This window comes from Sparus aurata, chromosome 1 (genome assembly GCF_900880675.1).
Source record: "Sparus aurata chromosome 1, fSpaAur1.1, whole genome shotgun sequence".
Classification (NCBI taxonomy): Eukaryota; Metazoa; Chordata; class Actinopteri; order Spariformes; family Sparidae; genus Sparus; species Sparus aurata.
Genome location: NC_044187.1, coordinates 28525434 through 28549596, shown reverse-complemented (window position 1 = coordinate 28549596; position 24163 = coordinate 28525434). Strand labels below are relative to the sequence as shown.

The following is a 24163-nucleotide window of genomic DNA, read 5'->3' as shown; positions in this document are numbered from 1 at the left end:
AGTGCAACTTGACTTGCATTTTTCCATGCTGATTGTATATCTTCTGTTGTAGCTGACAAATGCTAAAAATTAAGATACAGTCTAACTTTAGCAACTTTGTGTTTCAACTTGTAAAGGCATGATTTATCTTTTACACACTTGCTCACTTGTACTACTTTGTTCTGGTCTTGCCATTTTTTTCCTGTCATCCAGCACGCTTTGTCCTCCTGTGGATGGACATAGGTCTCACCTCGGACTTTCTCCATGTTCTTGTAAATCTGGTGAAGTTCAACAGCTGCTACCTGGACCAAAATGTCTCCATCATGGTCCAGTAAGTCACAGATACAAACAAATATCCATGCTTTTTTTTTCAAATCCAGAAAATGTTAGTAACATGCATTTTTCGCTTGTTCTGTTCCTTGCAGGAAAATTTGCCTCCTGTGCAATAGAACTACATCTTCAACAGATATCGAGGTAGGTGATTGTTACAGATTTCAGTTAAACTGAAGCAACTATAACAGCAGTGTAACGTGTTTTAAGTGTGAACTGAAGAACAATCAACAGATTCTTTATTCAAACATCTCGTCAGCATTCAACAGACCATGCTGACGGCTCATGCTTAGTCTCACGGCTCTGACAAATAATATTTGAAAAAGTTCTGATCAAATGAACCAAAAAGTAAAACACAGGACCGTGGAATAAAGATTGAGGAGGATTGCGTTTTTAGTAGGGCTGTCAAAGTTAACGCGTTAATAACGCGTTAACGCAACATCCTCTTAACGCCGTTAATTTTTTTAACGCGCGATTAACGCTCGGTATAAAAAAAACAAAAAACAAAACGCGCATTGAAAGATTTACGGCCGTCAGTGGCACCTGTAGTCTTGATCCAGAGGGTGGCAGAAAGGGAATCAGAAGAAGATGCAGCAGGGTTGGCGGTTCGGGAAAAACACGGTGGACTGAAAAGTGAGGAAATGGAGAAAGGACTTACCGTAAAATACCAAATAATAGCCGGGGGGTTTAGTTGTTTCAATCACTTAACAGACCAAAAGGCAATTTGGGACAGGCGTTTAATTCCTTCCTCACAATAATCCCGGATGAAAACATTACAAACTTCTCCAGCTTCTCGGTGAATTCTCTGGCATCCTCCTGTAAGTGAAGTTGTTGTGGCGGAGGAAACGATTCAGCCAACCAGCACTCGCTGCAAACTCCTCATCTCTGCTGTCACTCACGGTGGCGGACATTTGTTTCTCCATCGTCCTGATCATTCTGCGGGACACTCTCTCGTGGCGTGCCCGTTTGCTGATAACTCATCCCCGCATGTTTATCTCAGGCTCCTCGCTAGCCTTCTTCCTCCCTCCAGCAGGCAGCCTGGCCCTGTTGATGTCCTCCTCGGACAGACGCTCAAGCTCCGTTTCTCTCACTCTCTTCTGGTCGACAGAGAAACATCTAGCGGCTGCTTCTCCCGAGTTTTCCTCTGCATATTTTAACAGAAAGTTTGAATTTCAAGTGGTACTTTTTATTGTTTTGCTGCACCGGAGCCATGGCGATCATCAGTGTGATACTGACTGACAGAAAGCAGCACACTGCGTGAAAAAGGCGAAGAAGAAAAACGTGCAGTGTCAGTGGACACCTCTTCTTCCTTAATTTTTAAAAAAATAAAAAATTAGACCCGACATTTATTTGGAACCGGCGGTTATTTACCAAAATATACATCTGCACCGGCGTTTAAAGGGACCCTGTGGATAATTGAAACCCGTATATTATTTGGTCATTTACGGTATGAACGGCAAACTACTTTCGAAACACTGCCAGATGGTTCGGTCGATAGGACAAAAGTTATCTGCATGTACTATCGACATGAAATGACTTACCATCGAAGTACATTGAGTCTCAAATATCACTTGCAAGCCAAACACAGGGCAGATGCAGAGAGCCCCCCCCCCCCCCCCGCCAAAAATTTTCATAATGCAAGCATATTTGCCCTTTCTTATGTTGTTAAAAGTATTAAGAACATTAAAAAATACATCAAGGTACATTTAGAACAGAAAAAAATGTGCCAAAAAAATTGCGATTAATTTGCGATTAATCGCGAGTTAACTATGGACAAAATGCGATTAATCGCGATTAAAAAAATTAATCGTTTGACAGCCCTAGTTTTTAGTTTTTTAGCAGGTGAAGTTAGACTGCAGCCTTTTGTATTTGTTATAAGCTGATCTGTGCTTGTTTGTGCTACTTTGTGTGTGTGTGTGTGTACAGGTGGCACTACAAGTACTGGATGCGGTGGTGTGCTACAACTGCCTGCCCTCAGACTCTCTCACTGTTTTCATCATCACACTCTGCCGCACCGTCAATGTCAAGGAGTTTTGTGAATCCTGCTGGAAGGTGAGAAAAAACACACACACACTTTTTAATCTTTTCTAAAGGCTTTGATGTGAAAGGGTATCATTCATAACTTCTGATCCTTTCTCCCCTGTGGTTTGTTGTTCTCCCATGTTGTGCTGCTCTCTGCTCCTTCAGTTGATGAGGAAAGTTTTGGGAACACACCTCGGCCACAGTGCCATTTACACCATGTGCCGCATAATGGAGGAGAGGTATTGTCTCTTGTTTTAGCAGTTTGAGCTTATTGATGAGCATGTGGTGCTGCTGAGCATATATTATATACTGTGATGGGGTGTGCGTGTGTGTGTTTCTCTAACTGCCTGCAACCTCTGCTAGGGTGTACATGGAGGATGCACCATTGTTGAGAGGAGCTGTGTTCTTTGTTGGGATGGCACTGTGGGGCGCTCACAGACTTCCTGCACTCAAAAACACACCTACACTTGTTCTGCCATCTTTCTACAAGGTAATGCACACATGCGAATACAGTACACAGTATTCTTTCCCAGTAGATATCTCATAGTTTAATTTCCAGAGATGGGAGTAAGTCACATACATGCAAGTCTCAAGTCTTAACCTTCAAGTCTCAAGCAAGTACCAAGTTACTGTGATAAAAATCAAGGTCAAACAAGTCACAAGAACTTTGTATGAATGTATTCTTCATATCTGTAGACACAGTACACAGAAGAGGGTGGTTAGTTAATGATATGATGTAATTGCATAGTTGATCAATTTTAGATTTTTTTTCAAACCCATGAATACAAGAATAAGATTAGATTAATATCAACCCTGGAACTGCACCATACTGCACATCCTGACAGCTGAGAATATTACTCTTAGGTATTGTTCCCCCTCCCCCTCTATAAAAGGAGACTGAAAATCACAGGACACGTCTGTTCTGTCCTGAAAAGTGTGTTTCTCTTCTGTAAAACACATTCTACGTCTCAGAGGCGACGTCTTTACACATAGGGGCCCCCTTTGCCTTTCAAACGGGGCAGAGCTCCGTGAGAAACAGTAAGAGAGACACACAACCTGAGGGAGAAGCAGGGCCGTCGCGGACGTGCACGAAAAAACAAGTGCGTTGCACTGAATGTGTGCCGATACGGTGTCGTGTTGGGTTGTGAGCGCACCTCCATTTAAACTAATGGCTTTGTGCACACTTGAAGACGCTATATCTGACACACACGTGCTTCAACCAAGACGGCGGCCAAAATCACCCAGGCATGAAATAATCTTTGATTCCAAATTTGAAGATTTTCGGAGCTCCCCCATGCTGCCTCTCCTCCTCTGATCCTGTCTGCCACAGTGCCACTCTGGCACGCCCGCCACCTGCCAGGCTTGAACGCACCGCGTCATACAGTGGCAGAGGGCAAAATATCAAAAATGAATCTCAATATGTGCAAAAAAAAAGAAGGAAAGTAAAGAAAAGCCAAGACTTTCGAGTCATCTGTGTCAAGTCTCAAGTTATGAATGCCAAGTCAAAGTCAAGTCGAGTCTTTCATCAGTGTAAGTCAAGTAAGTCTCAAGTCCTCAAATTTGCAACTGGAGTCCGACTCGAGTCAAGTCATGTGACTTGAGTCCCCCACCTCTGTTAATTTCTAATGTCTGTTTGTTAACTTGGCTAAAATGGTCTTATAGCTTAAATTACATGTAAATAAAACCAATGCATACAGGGAAAACCATGTTCGCTTTGATTTGAGAACACATCTCAATTAATGATGATTTATATTTTATTCACTTGGTCTGCCAAGAAGCTGCCTGTCACACTTTTTATGAAGCCCAAAATGACACAATTAACATTCTTGTTTTTCTGGAGTGCCCCAAATCCCCACAGCAGCAACCTGGGTTCAATTCTGACCTGTGACTCTACGCAGCATGACGCCCCCACTCCCTAACGTCCCCTTTACTGTCATTTCTTCAGCTGTTCTATTAATACAAATTTGTTGTTTTTTCTTGCCCACATATAAACAATACAACATAATTAATAAGTCACTTTGCGATACATTCTGTATATTTACATACATGCATGTGTAGGGCCAAGGCTGCATGCATCTATGCGTTTATGTAAGTGTTAGTCATTATTATTTTCTATCTAGCATTGTCCAGTGTGACTTTATCAGTTGTTGCCATGTCCTTAGTTGTAAGGATTGAGAAGAGCAGAACTTGAACAAAAAGTTACCTGAGAAATGACTCAATAGAAAGTAGTCTGAATAAACAAGTCTAGGCTAGATTCAATGAATGTAATACATGATTTGTGATGACTGTTGCTGTCTGAATTCTTCCACCCAGGCAATGTCAAGTGCCAATGAGGTGGTGTCGTATGAAATCGTCCTCTCCATCACCAGACTGATCAAGAAGTATGGCAAAGAGCTGCAGGTGGTCACCTGGGACATCCTGCTGGGAATCATAGAGCGACTGCTGCAGCAGATCCAGGTACACACATGCACACTGCACATGTGCCCCATACACACACACACAGAAAAATGCAAGTTCTTTGTTAACCAAGTAGCATGTCTGATCTGTCTTTACAGACAATAGGCAGTGCAGAGTTGAAGGCCATCGTCTACGAGCTGCTCACCACAGTGGAGGAGCTGTATGAGCAGAACGGTTACCACGGTTCCACAGAGAAGTTCTTCAGTCTGGTGGAGAAATGTGCAGACAAGAGACCTGTTAGTGCTTTATTATCCCTGTGTTTCCATCTGATCCCCTGACAAACTGCTGCTTCCTGTAATCTAATTTTATTGCTGTGTGTGTGACAGGACGCTTCAGTGCTGACCCTCATCTCGTACAGAGCCCAGTCTATCCAGCCCGCTAAGGATGGCTGGATTCAGAGCCTTCACCGCCTCATGGAGAAATTCTTCAGGTAGGATGCACAAAAACAAGAAGGTGATGATATCTACTGTCAGTGATCAGATGTTGGTATTTTCTTTGCCTCCTTCTTTGTTAATCATCCCCTCGATCCATGTCTCCACTCTGCTGCATCATAATCTTTCCTGTCCCCCCGTTATCTCTGAAAGGAACGAGACTCGCAGTGTGATAAGGATCAAAGTGCTCCATATCCTGTCATTCGTGCTCAGCACCAACCGGCAGCTCTACGAGGTCTGTTGTGCACATTTGCCCTTTTAACTGTCAATTTATTTTGATTTAATTTAATTATATATACTATTATAATCCCAAATTGAGAAAGTCATTTTTCCACTCACATTACACACAGGTGCGCACACACACACACACACACACACACACACGCAGTGTAGAGGAGATGAGCGAAGGGGCTGCCACACATGCCATGGTGCCCAACGAACAGTGTTAGGGGTTGGTGCCTTGCTCAAGGGCACCTCGGCAATGCCCAGGATGTCACTGCAGACTTATGTCTGTCCTGTTTTGCTTTAGTGCACTGATTTGTGTCATATTTCATGTGTGATAAACACTTCTTAGATGTGTGTTGGCTGTTACAATTCAACAATATGAAACTTTCTCTTGTGTTCTTCATCTACTTGACCCAGGATGAGTTGATAGAAATGGTGGTGATCCCCCAGCTCAGTGGAATAGCTGAAGACCGGGACCTTGCTGTCAGAAAGCAAGCCACCCAGCTGCTGGTCGACCTCGCTGAGGGATGCAACACTCACCACTTCACCAGCCTGTTGGATGTCATTGAGCGGGTACATTTTACCCTCATAGAGGCATTTTGGTTCAGTTTGTTCCAGCTACGATGACGTGATGTCAGTGTTTTTTCTTCCTCTCTGCATAGGTGGCCAGTCGCTCTCTGGTGTGTTCAGGGCCTCAAGAGGTTTCTGAAAGAGACCCCACAGCAGAATCCCCTATGGAGGATGTCAGGACTGCTATACTGGGTCTGCTGGAAATCCTGCAGGTACACACAAGTAGATATTGAGGCTGGATTCACAAAAGCGGCAGTAACATTGATGTTAAGAAGTTGTTTTGGAAAAAAATATGCAGTTTCAAATTATCTGAAGTTTAAATTGTTTTGATGTTTAAAAAACGTCTTAAATTGACCACCAGCATAAAGAACCATAATGTATTATCAGTGATTTTTACTAAGCATGTTTACAGATATTTTTGCAGCCTGCCTGATAAGCAAAACAATATGGCCCTGGTTACTGGTTATTGTTTGAACCTTCTACTACCAAAATTCAAAACGCGAGTTGGAAACCTCCTGTCACATTGGTTTGTCTTTTGAAACACACATAAAACAATTGCAAGTATTGCTTTCTGAGCCTGTTGAAGGTTGTTGTTTTACATCACTTATCTTTACGGCACGGACTAAATATCTTAACCACTGATTAGTATTAACTTTTTAGCCTAAGGGCCTGAGTCCATAAAGGGTTTATTTATGGCAGAAAGCTGGTATCAAGTGCTTGTCCGGCAATTAATCATAAAAATAATTCTGCACGTGGGCATCGATTGACATTAGCCGTGTAGCTAACTTTACGCTACGTTTAAAGAGGAGTGACACATCTAGAACAAGCTTACAACATGTAGACTGATGAAGCACAACACTCATAAGCAACATCCAGTGTTGGGCGGATCCGCTCCCAGGAATGGGATTTCTTTCTCTGTTATGATTGGTTACATTAAAAAGATCAACAGTGATGACACAAAGGCCTTTCTTAAAAGTTCAGATATTATCAACTAGAAGAGCTCAGACTGGTAAAGAAATAAAGGAGTGCTTTGAAAACAGATGCTGGGTGTAGCACTTCCTCTCTCTCTCTCTCTCCTCTTGATGAAAGATTTATAAAAGATGGTTGTACTCAGAAAAAAATGACATATGGACACAGGCCCTATGTTGGAATGGGAATGTACTAAAATATTTACTTCCCATGTTGCAGTTTGTCTTTGGATTTTTTTGTGAATGTGGAAGAAAAATCTGCCGTCTTCTTCTCTCCTGGCAGAGCAAGCTTTACAGCCTGCCAGCCAGTCACGCAAGTCGTGTGTTTGAGTTGCTTATCAGCCACCTGCAGCTTCACTACAAGAACAAGTACTGCTCAGCTATTGCTTCCAGTATCAGACTACAGGTAGGAGGCATGAATTTTTCTCTGTGTATATCTTACTCCATTTGTCACACACATGCCCACTGACTTTTTTTTTTTCCTCCTTCAGGTATTTGACTTCTTCCTGATGATGAGAGCGGACTTCCTTCACCGCCTTGGAGTCCCCAACAAAGACAGGGTCATGAGGTTCAGCCCGTACTGCTACTGTGACACAGGGTGAGGATGCACATACACCGCTTTTGCCACGCCTATGACCTGCATCTGTTCTGCTTATTATAGTCCAATCAACTAAATATTAACAGAACTGTTAACTGAATCTGTTGTTTCAGGGAGCCAGAGAAGCGTTTGAGTGAAAAGAAGCCCACAGGTTCAACATCTCCTCCTGCTGGCAGCCCCGCTCCCCCCACTGCTGCTTCTGCTTCTACAGCCACAATGCGTTCAGCCTACCTGCCCTACGCACCTGCCTTCAGTGTTCTCCTGCAGTGCCTCAAGATGGTACGGATGCATACAGTTATTATACCCACAGATAAGTGGCATGCATGGACAGCAGTGTCTACCGCAAAATTTTGTTGGCTTTTGCCTGTGGAGAGAATACATTTTGCCGATGCTTCGTAGCAAATGAATTTGCACACTTCACAGATATTGTTTTAAAAGATGATTACAGTTATTTCCCTGCTGCCATCAAAAATATCAAACAGGGTTACATTTCTCTTGTAGGAGACAGATTGGAAGGTGCTGAAGCTGGTTCTTGACAAGCTGCCCTGGATGCTGCAGTACAAAGTGCTCCTGCTCACATCACCATGCAGCTTGGACCAGCTCTGTTCTACACTCTGCTGCATGGTAGTGCAAACAAAGTCACATGCATACAGATGTATACTCACCTGTCTGCACCAGATGTGGGGATAGAATTGATTTTCTAGATACATCAAGATTCGTTCTTAAAAGATTGTGGCAGAAAAGTTAACTTAAAACCAAATTATTAACAATATGATTGCCTTTAATAATTTTGTTGGGCTGTTGGGCTGTACGATCCTCACTGCTGAACCAATTATACAGAGAAAATGTAAAGGACATAAAACATGTTTGTTGTGTTTATGTACCAAGCTAGGCTACTTCTTCAGTGATTCTTTTTACTCTCAACAAAACGTAAATTCTGCAAATAATGGTTAATTGGATAAAATCTGTGAAGAATTTTGAAGGATATTTCTTTGACTTTGTTGGTTTAAAAACATTGTGTGCAACAATAGCCATTTTTCCCCCCACAAATCTGGACCAGCCCTTGCAAGATGGCTTAATGTTGCCTCATGTCCTTCATTTCTATGTCCCATGTCTGTGATTGTAGGTGACGGATCGGCTGATCTCAGAGCGCTTGAAGAAGACCCCAGAGGGCTTTTCACGCACTGATGTTCAGCTGGCAGTGGTTCCTGTACTCACAGCAATCACCTCCTACCATAACTACCTGGAGCAGTCAAGACAGGTACATACGATTGTCTGTAGAAAGTAATGACTGCTCATGGCCACTAATTCTAATTCCATATATTGCTCGGCTGCCGCAGTTACTGAAGGTGTGCTCACAGTATGGCAAAGATTATGAAGTTATATTTAATGCCAAAAGGTCATGTCATGATAGTCAGAAGAAGAAATGCAACAAATACAATTTTCCCTGTATTTTGCTCCTGTTTTATAAGGTAATAAAGAATCTGATGACAGAGATGTTTGTTGACATAGTTGTAAACTTAATGCTACGTGTTGCGTTCTGTCTATGTTAGATATTCTATATTCAGAGTTTTCTGTACACCCATGTATACAGCGCACCAGTGGTAAGGCTAAGGGTAAAGTAGTACAGGCAGAGTGCCAGTCAAGTGTTTGTGTCCTCTTTTTTAAGACTTCTGATGTATAATTTTATCTGTCACTGAGTCTGAGAACAGCATTATAGCAGTTTTAATCCACCCTAGGTAGAGTTGATCTCAATATACATCAAGGCTTAGGAAGCCTCGGTGAGATAGCGTACTTATAAACTGTTGGTTTGGTAAATTGTTGTGGTTTTATTTTTTTTTTCCTTATTCATAAGAAATAACATTTGTTAATCTCCTTTCCCTCTACAGAGAGAGCTGGTTCAGTGCCTTGAGACTGGCCTCATTTACCGCTGTGCCAAACAGTGTGTGGTGGCTCTCACAATGTGCACGGTGGAGATGCCTGACATCATGATCAAGCTCCTGCCCGCTCTTATTGTCAAGCTCACGCACATCTCTGCAACTGTTGCCATGGCATCCCCTATGCTTGAGTTCCTCTCGAGTGAGCACAAAAATCTTTTCTTAACATTTTTTTTTTATTTCCGCAGTTTTCTGCACCATTGTTAAATGTTCAAGGTCAATGCCCAGCACAGAGGGAGGACAACATAAGAGGACATTGTGTTGATGTGTTCTTTTATTTCATTCTGTTTCACAGCTCTGGTGCGTCTGCCCCATCTGTATGCCAACTTTGTAGCTGAGCAGTATGTCAGCGTGTTTGCCATCTCTCTACCTTACACTAACCCTTCTAAGTAAGTGCTTACATAGACACAAACACACATTCTCAGATACTCAGACACACTCTGACATGTGTGTTTCTTTGATTCCCATCAGGTTCAACCAGTACATCGTGTCCCTGGCCCACCATGTGATTGCCATGTGGTTCATACGCTGCAGACTTCCCTTCCGCAAGGATTTTGTTCAGTATATCACAAAGGTGTGTGCTTTTTCTTCCCCAGGTCTGTATATCAGGAAAAAATAGGTTGTATCTTCAAACTTACAACTTAATCAATTTCACACTCCTACCTTTCACAACTTCACAAACAGTATACTCAGAGAAAAAGAGACCAGGAACTATATAATACTGAGAGGAAGTGCAAAAGCATAACTCGCAAATCAATGTCATCTATGTGCTTTCACCTCTGCTAATGCATTTCTAAATGAAAATTTCACACCTCAGGAAATATTTTCTTTTATATGCAGCAACTTTTCTGAACTCTCTCACTCGCAGGGTTTCTGCAGGGTCTTAAAAAAATCTTAAAATACTAAATTTTAACTATATCAATTTTAGGCCTTAAAAATGTCTATATTTTGCATATACTAACACACACCCTGTACCCCGACACTCACTCACTCACTCACTCACTCACTCCATTCTTCATTGTGTGAGTTGCTCTGTGAATGGCAATACATTTGGTTATTTTTAAAGTAATTCTATGTAACATTATTTTTGGGGAACAACAAATAAAAATAAAAAATTCACAAAATACAAAATAAAAAAATCAGATATGTGACAGAATAAACAGTCAAGTGAATAGTAAAAAATCCCAATAGGCCTAACTAATTTTGACTAGTGTATGTGTTATGATATTGGAGTGTTTGAGTTTTTAAGTCGACGGAATGAATGTTATAGTTTATATTGTATATAGAAATACACAAACAGACTAATGATACAGTGGTGGAATTGAGACAATAACAGCTGCTTGTACTGTTTCGCTGACAAAATAGCAGTATACAGGAAGAGAATTCATGTTTCAGTAGCCGTTTTTATACAGGGCAGCAAGCTGCCAATTTGCCCTTCCTTTTTGCGGCTAGGTCTGCGGTTTTAGACAGAGGGCGGCAAATTGGGGATCTGTTCAGGAAACAGCTGATCACAGCAGTCAGTCCATCATTTCATCTGCAGACATAAAGATGAGCAACTGGACAGCCGCTGAGATCCAGGAGATGCTAGCGTCTCCTCGGTTTCTGTAGCTGTTCGGTGGTGTCCGCCTGTTGCGGCAAGCTACTACTGTGTTCGCCTTGTAGCGGCAAGCTACTAACGGTCGCTACTTTCAAATTAAAAGCCCCCCTCTAAGAACCCAGTTCTAAACTCCAATGGGGTGCAATGTAAAGCTCACATGTTTACGCCTACCCCAGTGGCGGCCAAATGGCGGCTTTTGGATTTGCACTGAACCTAGTAGATATCAGAAATAAGAAGTAAGACGCAGGATAAATCTTCTTTTAGTGTCTTGCTTGCAAATATGTCTATCAATATCTAAATAGCTATGATAAAGTTAAATACTTCAATTAAGAGATTAGGAAAAAAACTACTTCCAGTGTTTTTCTGTCTATTGTGGAGGAAAGAAAAACAAAATACTCACACAGCCTCAATAACCACTGCGACTCCAGCATGCTCCAATTCCTTTCCAACTCCAAAAGGTTATCTGTTTGGTTAAACGCTCTTGAACTGTAGATAGTAACACAAAACTTGTCACAAAATTAAATTGAACATTTGATTTCAAAGGAACACATAATAGTATTCAGTCATTTTACCTTGAAGCATTCTGCTGTAGATCTCAACAATTCAGAAAAATATCAAACAAGGAGAATGTTGGGGGTGTGTGTGTGTGTGGGTGTGGGGTTGTGTGTGTGTGTGTGTGTGTGTGTGTTCTCCAATCACCCACCTAGCAAGCTTACTGAGTACAACTACTTTTTTGTTTGGGGGGTGCGCTAGTTGAGCCTGGAACATTTAAACAGAGTATTATCAATGTATTTGTTAATTGATATATATTTCAATACAGTCTATAATACATGATAGATCAGAACAAAAGTATCTGTAAGTAGTAATTAGACATGAATATCATCAATTTATTCAAGCTGATCACAGATAAATTGGTATTGTCTAAAGGTCAACTGATGATTTACAGAAACAAACATTGGAATGGTATGTTTATAGGCAAAGTGCCACCAAAACTTTGATTTAAAAAGAAATCACTGACAAACTTGTGTTTTTATATAAAAAAACAAATTTAGGGCATCTGTATATCATTATCTTGGCAATTTAATATTATCCATTTTTATCAACTATCAATATTTGCAGTACCTTGACTGGAATTCAATGACCCTGAATAATTACCTTGCCGAAGAAGGGCACCAGGTGATGTTCACAGAGAGAAAACAGGTCGATATCTTTGACGATCACCATCTCTTCGTGGTTTTCATCAAATATAGCATCGTTTAAGCTATCTGTGAATTAGATATTCATTCTCTGTCATACCGGAGCAAAGGATGAAATAAAAAGTGACAGAATGATGGACTCTTTTGTTTTACAAATCAGAAATGAGACCCAAGACGGGCTTTAAACATATGGCGCTGCTGTACGGTAGCCACAAAATGTATTATAGTTGGCAAAATGAACTTTGTCCTTTTTTATTTTCAAAATTCACATGGAAAGTTTTAGCACTACTAAACGTTTTAAGTAGTTTTCAGTTTCAAAAAGAAAAAAGTATCCTTACCTTGGGTTGTTTCTTTGTAGCCTTTAGTGAGGAATTGAATGGCTTTGGCAGCACGTAGTGGTGTACGTAGAAGGCCAACCCGCTCGCGACTTCTCCAAGCTCACTCAATACGGTGGTATAGGCTTTCTCAATGCGAGACAGCTTGTCTGCATTCTGATTCTCATCAGCTACTCTGTTCTTTGCCGAAATATGATGGTACTCCATTTTGGCTCTTTGGTCTGCTTTCAGTCAGAGATGCTGCAGGATACAATCAAACAATCAGCCGTTGGCTCAGTGATCTCAGTGAGGACATCTCCTGTTTCTAAAGCTTGATGTGAGGCCCTCAGAAAACGGCATCACGTGAGCAACTGACCATGTGAATCAATTTAAAAATCCCTTTACTTTAATTCTATGGAGCAGCATTTGACTGATCCTGTGATTTGAGGATAAATACCTTGAAGTCAGTTGCTCTTGATTGGATGTCACAGTAGGCTTAATGCTTGGAATAACCACCACTCCTGTGCAAGCCTTGACATGCTTTTGAGGCCTTTGTCTGCTGTACATGGGAGGTGAAATACAGTTGTATGAGATTTAGCTGATGGCTAAGATATAGGCCTGGACTATCCAACATTTAAAACTATATGGAAATGAAGGGTTATTGGATGGTTGTGTAATGGTTAGACTCCTTTACATAATAGGACAAGTGTGACATTTTGTATATATGTTCTTCTTACTGAGAATACTATTATCAAGTCTATACCACTCTCACACCTATGTGTTAAATGTTTAGCTCCAGCCAGCAGGCAGTTTGCTTAGCTTTGCATAAAAATGAGAGGTAGAGACAGCTAACATTGATCTGTCACTGTGAAATGATCATATAGGTAGAGACTTGAATAATAAGATATCATTTTTTACTTGGGGACTTCTAGAAGTGCTGGCTTTCTTTGTTACTCTTGGACTGAGCCAGACTGCTCCCCCCAGTCTTTATGCTAAGCTAAGGTAACTGTCTCTTAGTTGTAGCTTCATATTTAAGAGGCAAAAGTGCAGTCTGTATCAATCTTCTCATGTAAATCTTGGCAAGAAAGTGCATTTCCCAAAATGTCAAACTAGTTCTTTAAGGTTTTGATGCAAACTGCAGATGTGATGTGTTCCTTAGCCCATGTATTTTTTTTTTTGATTGATTGATTTCTGGATCAAAAACACATAAAACGGTAATCCAAAAGGATGACATGCAAAAGTGTACAACTTATTTCCAGCATGGTCCTTGGTGTTACACATAAAACAACTAAACAAGAGGCAGACACAAACAGAACACAAAGAAATAAGAAAAGCAAAACAGAGTTAAAAAGTATCTAAAATATCTTATTCCATAAAATCTGCTTAACCTGTCTTTTAAAAATTCCGCTAGATGATACGAGTTGAGTAGCAGCAGGTAAGCCATTCCATGCCATGATCCCAGTATAAAAGAAAGAATGTTTACCTGCATAATTCACTTTAGGTACTACGCAGGAACAAATGCTAGCCCTGGTGTTATGCCTATGCTGTGTGTGGACAATGTTTATGTTGGCATTTAAGTATTTGGGGGCCTTACCATTAACAATGTTAAACATATGGTTCAACTTAAGTTGCTCAACTCTAAGATGAACAGGTAGTAGGCCAGCTTTATCAAACTCCTCCCTACCAATATGTGTACGAGGGGGTGATTTTAACAGGTACCTAATAACATTGTTTTGTAGCACTTTGAATTTGTTTTTAAGTTTCACAGTCAACCCAGAAAACCATGCAGAGCAAGCAAAATCAATGTGACATTGAATCAATGTCATATCCAATAATTTCTTTACAGTAAAATCTAAAAACCTTGTCTTACGATATAAAAACTTTAATTTATAGGCACATTTGTCCAAAATTTTGGCTGCAATGGATTCACCCACAAGTGATTGATCCAAAGTAAGACCCAGATATGTGACATTTGATCTAGACACAATTTCAGACCCATTACACATCACTTTTAACACATTTGATTTTGCCAACTTCCTTTTAGTACCAAACAAAATTGGTTCGGTCTTGCCCAGATGCATAGAGAGCTTATTGTCTATGAGCCACTGGTTGACAGATTCAAGCTCAGCACCAAGAGTATTTTTGATGTCTCTAACATTACACCCTGGGACAAGTAAAGCAGAATCATCAGCATACAACAACAATTTGCAATGAACCACAGCTGACATGTCATTAATGTACAGTAAAAATAACAGGGGCCCCAGGATCGAGCCTTGCGGCACCCCACATACTATACTCTGAGGTTCAGAAAGGGTCACCTCAACATCGCACACCTGTGTTCTATCTGTTAGGTAAGACAAGAACCACTTTAGAGCTAAATTGCTAAAACCCATGCACTGTAATTTAGAAGTTAAAATATCATGGTTCACAGTATTGAACGCTTTTCGTAGGTCAAGGAGAAGCATGCCAACATAGTTCCCCTGATCTAGATTCTGACGCACATAGTCAAAAAGATGGATGAGACAGGTGTCAGTGGAGTGTGCAGCTCTAAAACCAGACTGGAGCTCTTATAATTGATCATGCCTGATAAGATACTCCTCAACCTGTTCACACACAAGACGCTCAAAAATCTTTGAAATGGTTACCCTAGCATTCTTCATGTCATTTGGGAAAACACCCTGACTTATGGACAGATTAATGACATGGGTGAGGATACTAGATGTAACCTCAGCACTATCCCTGAGAAACCTGGAGGGGATAAGGTCCAAGCCAGTGGCCTTATTTACTGACAGGGAGGAGAGGCACTCTCTTACTTTATCATCTGAGACAAGACTAATTTCAAATGCATCTGGGGAAACATTTTTATTTCTATAGAACGAATTAACAAATGCTCTGCCATATTTATCAGAAGCACCTGGCATTTTACTGACCAGACTGGCAGCAGTGGTTGTAAAGTACTGATTAAAGTGGCAGGCAATCTGCCGCTTATCAAAACACATCTCATCATCAATTAGAAGAGCAGCTTTACCAGACTTAAATTTGGTTTTAGCTGTAGATCCCATGTCATTAAGAACTTTCCATAGTTTTTTAGGCTGTTTTGCATTAGCAGAAATGGAATCAGAAAAAAAAGACTTCGCCTATTGAACCTTGAAAGTAACCTGGTTTCTGAGATTAACATAACTGTTGTAGTCAGCTGGCAGCTTGGACTTCTTAAACTTAATGAAACATCTATTACGTTGTCTGATCAGCTCAACGATTTCCGAATTCATCCAGCATGCACTTCTATGCTTGAATCTGGTTTGCCTCATTGGTGCAACTTCATCAAGAACAGCAATGAAACTCTGCTTGAACAAATCCAAGGCCTTATCAACATCATTACACTCAAGCACATCAGACCAATCTTTATGAGATAACCTTTGATTGAACACCTTCGCAGAGTACTGCTTTGTACACCTGTATTTGATGGAACAATGCTCATTTATAGGTTGAGGTCTAATTTTCTTGCGTGTGCAAAAAACAGCATTATGGTCACTAAAAGCCACATCCAACACACCTGACTGACATATCATGTAGTAATATCTTTTATACACTCATGTGTTTTGTAACACAATCACCAATGAATCAATATTACAGATGACCCTGTTTACTTGAGGAGATGGATTGGAGCATTTCACAAAGTCTCTTGTTTCCCCTGTCAAAACTTTGTAGAATTGTGTTACAGGCAACATTGACAATAACATGACTTGGGAGATAAAAGTCAATGAAGTTGATGAGTTGAAATATTGGCTATGCTTTCTTTGCCGCACCAATGTGTTTGGAACTGGGATTCTACATTTCAGTTTTGCATTTTTGCATCTTAAATGTTTTATTTCTTTGTTCAGGGTCTGCGATCCAATGCCCTGTTGCCGTTTGATGACAGTCACGAGCAGAGTTCATTTCGTGCTCGCAGCACCAGCCTCAATGAAAGGCCCAAGAGGTAAAGCACACAACAGCAGGATACATTCGCAAGCGCTGCCGCACCAAGAGGTAGCACCACACATGACCATGTGACCATTGTTATGTAAGAGGGTTGGGGTTGCCAAGGTAACAGGGGACTCAGCATGACTGGTACTGTGGTGTGATGGTTGCCATGGTGATCATTAGTTCATGTTATTTATTGTTTATTCTTGTTTTTTCAAAAAAAGTTTTTGCTTTACACGTTTTGACTTTAGTTTTTTAAAATTCAAAACTCACTTCCCATATTATGACATACAGGGGGTGGACAAAATATCATGAACACCTGTGTAATATTATTTTAATGTAATCTAAAGGAATAACATGATGGCAAGTCTTGGTTGGCATTTGTTTTGTTATCCAGGTCCACCACCTGTAGCATATAGAAGTACATACTGTACATGGTGATGCATGAAGAAAAGCCTGTAGGGTTCATTTTCTTCCTTCTGTCACATGTTGCCATCTGTTCAGTGAATACAGAGTGAACATGTGCACAAAGAGAAATACACACTGTCATTCACACAAAGGTGTAAGGAAGCTTTTCTCAGCAAGGCGCCATTCTCATCTGTATCTGTGAATGTTATTTGGTTGTCCGTGTCTTTATCCCCCTAAAATCCCAGGATAACAGCGAAGATAAATCATTACAACACAATATAGGTGCTCTCGGAGAGTAGAAAGGGGCTGAAGTGAGGTTTAACTAACTGTGATGTGCCTTTACTACTAAACAGATGTTGCTGTGATGCATAGTTCTTGTTGCAAACGGAAATACGACAAATAAGAGATTCAGCCATTTCAATAGATTCAAAGGTGTTTCTCTACAAAATGCGTTGGGAGTGTGGATGCACGCGCTTTTCAACCCAAAACATTGAAAAAATTCTCAGTGCATGTAAATTCATATTTTGAAGACAATAAATATTATAGAAAACAATATCGTTTGACGCCACCCAGCGAACCCTGGATGAGCCATTCCCTTGCTGCTTTCCCTTTTTTAAAAAATTATTTCATTGCTTCTTTGCAAAGAGATTCATTGAAGCTTTTTCACCCTCCTCCCCTGTCATTCAAATGCATATGTCTATGAAATAGAAACTGCAGCCACTTTAAACCATTTTTCTTTATATTTTGGAGACGATTAAAGCAATCTTTTATTTTCAGTCAATCCAGACTTTAATTAATTATCCTTCTTTTCCACTCCTGGAATCTAATTCTAAACGGTGTAAATACTAATCCTGGATAGTATAATACTAACAAAAGTAAGGAGTAAGGAAAACTTCCATGAATGAACGCTCGTGGCAGGAACAAAAGTTGGAAGAAACCTCAGGAAGAGGATCGATCCTTCTCCCAGGATGGATGGACATACAGTAGATGTAGCGTTTTTGGTTTCGGACAGAGTTAATAGGAAATAAACAGGCAAAAAAGGCAGCGCAGCATTCAAATTTCAGTGTTATGAACAAAGCGTCAACCTATTTGCTACAGCTCGACTCATCTCCCCATTACAGCTTTTCAGACAACATATGATACCTCTGCTAACATCAGTTTCTTGCAGTCTTTCTCATCAACCAACTTCAGTGTTCTGTATTGTGTAATCATTCATCCAGTGATCTGTCTTTGAGCTGCTCATTGCCACTGTCGGGTTGGAGTGCTGCATGCCCGATTTCGTATGAATAATTTCAAGTTTAATATTTAGCCTTTACTTTCCAATTCTACTGAAGTGTCAATATACAACAAAAAAAAGAGTCTCGTCCCGTATTAAGTCCAGACTTGCTGTGCTCCAACCCTCAGGTTTAACCCAGCATTTTATTCTCAGTTTCATTAATTGTTTTTCCTATGTTTTAACTTCCATGATGTCAGGCCTGTGCTGAGTCCATCCCTACTATTTTACTTCTCCTGTATAAGTCCTTGGCTTCTCTACGTACCTGCTGTGTGAAATAATGTTTATTTAGTTGCTCCTCCTGAGTACTTTGTGTGTGTGTTTCCTTTCTGAGTAGCAGAAGCTCTTTTACCCTCTGCTGGAGCTTGTCCGTTTTTCCTTTCAGTTGATGTTTATCTTTTGTTTTGTTCCTCTTTTTCTTACTCCGCTCTCCTATAATCTGATTCATAGTGTTCACTGCTGTTAATTTTCACCTTGTTTTGTTTTTCTTTCAATTCTTCATTTGACCCCCCCCCCCCCCCCCGCGCACCTCCTGTGATTGGGTGCTGCATTGTGGTTGTGGTTTTGGGGGGTGGTTGTGTCAACCTGGATCCTTCCTGCATTGCTCCTGGCCCCTTCCTTCCCCTGTGACCTCTGATCTTTGTGGCCCTATCCTCTGTACCCTGACCCCTCCCGCTGCGTGGCGTGTGCCCTTTGGTCACCTGCTCATGTTGCTCTGGTGCTCTGGTGACGATTCCTGCTGTCTCCTGGCGTACCTTCACACACCACACTCTCCCTCCACACTCCCAAACCACCGCCGCCCTCACGATGACCCACCTCATTACCGCCCACCGCCACCTCTCTGCCAACCTGGCCCGTTCCCCTTACCTTTCCACATGGGTGCCCAGTCTGCGGGCAGCAAAAGTGGCGAAGGCAGCAGCAGCGGTAGCCAATAGCAGCAGCTCTCCAGTAAAAGAGCTGAGGGACCTGTCAGCCATGGACGCTTTCCGCTCCCGCAGCATCAGCGTCTCCGAACACGCGGTCCGCAGGTTAGAGAAGAGCCTTATGGGTAACCAAACAAAAAACAACAACAACCCAAACACTTGTTGCTTTCCTCCATGGGATGGTTGATGGGGTGTAGGGTCATTGTCATGCGGGTCCGTTGGGTGGTTTGTTGCCAGGGAAACACCTGGAGAGGGTGGTGCATGCTGGTTTGTGTGTTGACCTTTTTGGTTTGTTTTGGGCTGAGATCATACACGTGCTGTTTTACTTTTTGTTTTTTATGATTTGCTTTTGCATGCAGTGTTTGCAGCAGACATCAGAAAATATTTGATGTTTCTACATTTGATTTTGCTCTAACACAGATTTTATTACTGCTTTTATTTTTCATTTAATTTTTGATTTGTCCTTTTGGTTTGACTTTGTTTATCATTTGCTTTGCTGGGTGTATTGCTGACTGGTTTTGATTGGCCTAACAACAAATGGACGGCAGGAGGGAGAGGTGCAAAGCATGTGTATCCAAAGTGATGGGATCTTATCCCCCCAAAAAATGCTACCAACAACTCTGCCTCCTGTTTCCGGGTGGGCTTCCTTGACTCGTGAAAGGGGCAACACCAACACAATAGCTTTGTTTGCTTGCTTGACATAATTTTGTTTCGCTCCACTCACAAACAAGCACTGTCTTGCTATGACCATGGCAATCTCCTAGTGTGGGATATCAGGACTAGCTGGGCGATATAAACACTGAAATGTTTGATTATTACAGACTGAACTCATTACATCAACACACACATATACACACAAACACCTGACTTATCTTCATACCTTTATCTCTGCTTGGCTGACTTGATGTATGATCTAACATTGCAGTTGTCAGCAGTGGCTGCAGTGCCACTTTTTTGAGTATGCCATACTCTCCTGCCCAACAGATGGCAGTAAAAGCCCAGTAAAAAGTGACTAAATCAGACTAAACAACTGCAGTGTGGATCTGTTTAACCTGCTTCAACTGCTAAATGGCTGCAAATCTGCTATTTTCTCAAACAGTTGGTTTTGTGTCTCTTGAACGGTAACAACTGAGTGACGAGTACGATTGAAGCCTATTTAACTCCAGTCAACACGACCATGTGTTAGACTTTAAGGTGACATTTTTTTCTATGTGATATCAGGAAAAGACCCCAAACACATTGTGTTATATTCTTTGTGTTTAGCTGAGCATTAAATTATCAAGGCCATAGTACTCAGCTTTAGTTTGAATTGTTAAACTCAGTAAAAGAGAGCAGAGCAATATGTCAAATCATATTAGAAAGCATGCTCTCTTTCAGTTGTGAGCACCTCATGGTCATGTTGTCAGTTGGTAGTTGTTCAGTGGACATTGACGTAAAATATGAATCATTGTCAGTCGAAGAACGGTAAGTATAAAGTGTGTTGAATAATTCATATGCTGGGACTTGGTCTGAGTGAGACACTTCTTCTTGGTCCCTTTGACAGAACTAAAACATCTGCACAGCTGTAGTATTGACATATTTCCATCTTCCAAGGACATTAACACCTCTTTTGTGACACCAGAACTAGGTTTTATACTAAGGACGCAATTTTGAGTTTTGAAACCTTGACAATATTAATTTCCAGTTTGGACAGAATCTTGTCAGACAGCCCTCCCTAACAATCATAGTGTCTTTTGTAAAATGGCGATTTATACGGGGCTGACACAAGTAAAGAAGTGATCGTTCCACCAAGGAAAGATGTTCCGCTGGCATCATTCTCTTTCTTTATTACTCCTACTCCCATTCGTATGCCTCATTTTAGTATTTCCTTCTTTATGTAACTTTTCTTTTGTTTATGTCAGGATGAGACATAAACACAGTCTGCCTGTCTTTATAGCCCTCACTGTGCTAAACAGAGACATTGCAGCTGTGTGTGAAGTGTCTTCATTTTGACTAAAATCCATCCAGTATCTTTTCAGATCTGATTGAGCCTAATGTTGTCATTTTCTGAAGGTGCCATTAACCTGATTTGCCTTTAGAGCAGGCAGTAATGGTTGTTGTGGATACAGAGAGCCCCTGCTTACTCTACAGTGAATGCTAATACAGAGATTTGGCTGCAGAGACAGTAGCACCCAGTTAAACACATTCACTCTCACACACACAGCTTTTTCCTGTTGGTTTCTCTGCAGTCCTTGGGCTCACTAAGCATCTAAACTTGTTATACCAGAGATCCCCTCTGCCTCCTACACTGAGGTTATTTACATTGAGCGAAATAATCAGTGTGAGGCCACTTAAACCACGTCCCAGCATGCATCTGTGTTTGTGTGCCTGAGAAAATGTAATCTGTTGGTTTATTTGCTTATATACACACATATGGATGCATGTGTGTATACAAATACTTGTGTTGCATGTGGAATAGAACATTGATGCGTAATATATACGAAATTCTGCATTTCTCTCTCTGTATCTGTATCAGAGCCTGCATGTCTCTGTGTGCACTGATTACGAGTTAAAATCTCTCTGGATCCTGTGTGCATCCCTATTTCTACTCTGCCCTCCTCGCCGATGCTTAACCGCCTCTCTGTTCCATCCTGTAGGATGCACACCTCGACCACCACCTGCAGTCTGGGCTCTGCAGATGAAAATGCGATGACTCAGGCCGACGAGGGGCTGAAAACTGTCCACCTGGAGCTCACTGAGACCTGTCTGGACATGATGGCTAGATATGTCTTTTCCAACTTCTCTGCACTGCCTAAAAGGTTGACAAGGAGTTTTATTTCCCTTTATCAGTGTGTTTGGTGGTTGGGGTGATGTTTTCTCAGGAACTGAGAGAATTTGTCTCCTTAGGTCTCCCATCGCGGAGTTCCTTTTGGCGGGAGGTCGCAGTATGACCTGGCTGGTGGGCAACAAGCTGGTGACCATAACAACCAGCGGAGGGGTCAGAACGCAAGCATTGCTCGGCCTGGACATGGCTGAACGGCTGGGTGGAGGAGGTGAAATGACGAGGTGAAGTAAACATTTACACACAAAATTAAAATGGATCCAGATGCATTTTCCTGGTTAGTGCAGCCCATTTGTTTTTCTTTTGCGAAAGCTGTAAATCGAACTCAGCTGTGAACCAAACAACTGGACTGGGAGTGCTTGAAAAGATGAGTCTTGTTCTCAAGCAGACTCTGGTGCAATGTGCCGGGACCGACCAAAAGGTTTTTCTAATAGATAAGTGGTTTTACCGCAAAAGCTGATTTACTAGTAAATCCATCCTCTGATCGTGACATGTTCAGCAAGTGTTCTTATGATAAATTTAAGGCCTATAAGTCGTGTATTCATGTAAAATCATTTCATGCTAACATAAATGCTTGTCAGAAGGGGGAATTTTCTGACTAATAGGTCAGAAGCTGTTAAAACTGCTGCAGGGTATCTTACTCCATGTGCTTTTGTCAGTTAATTGAAGCCATGTCCACATGTATCAAAGCAATCTTTTTTTCCCCGTCTTCCTTGGCATTGTTTCAAGAATATTTGCGTCCAAATGGATCCATTGAAAACGACTCAACATGCTGTAGTTCATATTCCAGGCCTATAGGTGGCGCTTGAAATTCACCAAAAACGGAGAAGAAGAGATGGAGCATGCGCATAAAGCTTGTGTACTGTATACAAACAGACAGTAGAAGGAGAAACCGAACAAAATAATAAGAAGACAAAAATGGCTAGTCGGTTGTCCATAATCCTTTTTCACTCAGCCTAGTGGCAGAGGAGCACAATATTTTGCCCTAGTAACCCTAATGGGCTCAATATCTTCTGCAGCAAGAACACAAGCATGGAGTCTGCCGTTGTTGTTGTTGTTGTTGTTGTTGTTGTTACGAGACGGTGCAGGGTTAAGAGGTCAAAGGCTAGAGGTCGAGAGGTGGGGCGACGGCATCATCGACATGCAAAGTATGTGGATTCGCTGTCCACACGAGAATGCAAGAGCAGCGTTTTCGGATTTTTCCACACTGAGACCAGATTTTTAAAAAGTGCGTTTATAGACACTGTGTTTACAGGATCCATGTGGACGATCGGTCAAAATGATGCAAAACATGTGCGTTTACACACAGAAGCATTTCCATGAGGATGGCCCCTTAGTCCCTTCAGAAGTCTGTACAGCGATCCCACAGTAATAAATCCCAAATCACTACTACTCAGTACTTAACAAGACTCATACTATTATTCAGGCTCTACCTGTAAGTCGTTATTCATAAAATGTGGTTGATTTGAAGTCTAATATTACTAAAAATGCTAATATTTACTTATTATTTTTTTTAGCTCTTTGTTACACCAGAAATACACAACCACCAACCAACTAACCATAAATACACAGCAGGAGCAGTAAAGTGGTACATTTGGATTATCCATGTGGGTCACGATTATGAACTAATGATGCAGGATGACAGTTGCCAAAACTGTCGAATCAAGTTACCTATCAGTCTGAACAGGAACTGCTTTTTGATCACTGCTCTTTGTTGGTCCTGCAGGTCAGATCCATCACTACACACCAGAATAACCAAAGAGGCTCCAGCCAAGCTGGAGTCACAGTCAAGCCAGCAGCACAACAGAGCCACACGCATACGAGTCCGCTCCATGTCAGGTAATAATTATTCAGCTACATGGCAGGTTAGACTTTGCCTCCAGACTTAGAACTCCCGTGATACTCCAGCTGCTCTCTCATTATTTTTAGGCAACAACTATGAACTTAGTATTCAAGAGAACATTCTAATGTTTGTGGGACCAAATTAAAACATCTTACAATATACAAAAGTATATTGTAGAAGTAGCCAGCACCTACCAGCATTTGGCTAACAGTGCTATTTTCCAAAATCAATTTTGAGCCATCTTGTAAAGAGCAGGAAAAATTAGGCTGTCTAGCAATGAGAGGTAATCGGTAGCTTTTATCCTAGAGAGA

At 41.3% G+C, this 24163-nt stretch overlaps 1 protein-coding gene across 5 annotated transcripts in view; it reads left to right on the top strand.

The window, feature by feature from the left end:
• tsc2 (TSC complex subunit 2) overlaps positions 1–24163 on the top strand; it is a 39860-nt gene that overhangs the window by 6539 nt on the left and 9158 nt on the right. For 4 of the 5 annotated variants that reach the window (XM_030423494.1, XM_030423478.1, XM_030423487.1 and 1 more), the window contains exons 6-29: positions 193–310; positions 405–453; positions 2236–2361; positions 2497–2570; positions 2695–2821; positions 4645–4788; positions 4887–5024; positions 5115–5218; positions 5373–5454; positions 5862–6017; positions 6107–6226; positions 7266–7388; positions 7474–7580; positions 7694–7859; positions 8082–8204; positions 8707–8841; positions 9470–9659; positions 9813–9906; positions 9989–10091; positions 16506–16600; positions 19153–19293; positions 21825–21986; positions 22075–22233; positions 23736–23848. In XM_030423494.1, coding sequence (XP_030279354.1) covers positions 193–310; positions 405–453; positions 2236–2361; positions 2497–2570; positions 2695–2821; positions 4645–4788; positions 4887–5024; positions 5115–5218; positions 5373–5454; positions 5862–6017; positions 6107–6226; positions 7266–7388; positions 7474–7580; positions 7694–7859; positions 8082–8204; positions 8707–8841; positions 9470–9659; positions 9813–9906; positions 9989–10091; positions 16506–16600; positions 19153–19293; positions 21825–21986; positions 22075–22233; positions 23736–23848 — 2949 coding nt within the window. The remainder of the gene's footprint in view (positions 1–192; positions 311–404; positions 454–2235; positions 2362–2496; positions 2571–2694; positions 2822–4644; positions 4789–4886; positions 5025–5114; positions 5219–5372; positions 5455–5861; positions 6018–6106; positions 6227–7265; positions 7389–7473; positions 7581–7693; positions 7860–8081; positions 8205–8706; positions 8842–9469; positions 9660–9812; positions 9907–9988; positions 10092–16505; positions 16601–19152; positions 19294–21824; positions 21987–22074; positions 22234–23735; positions 23849–24163) is intronic. The other variant, XM_030423512.1, reaches the window with a different exon arrangement.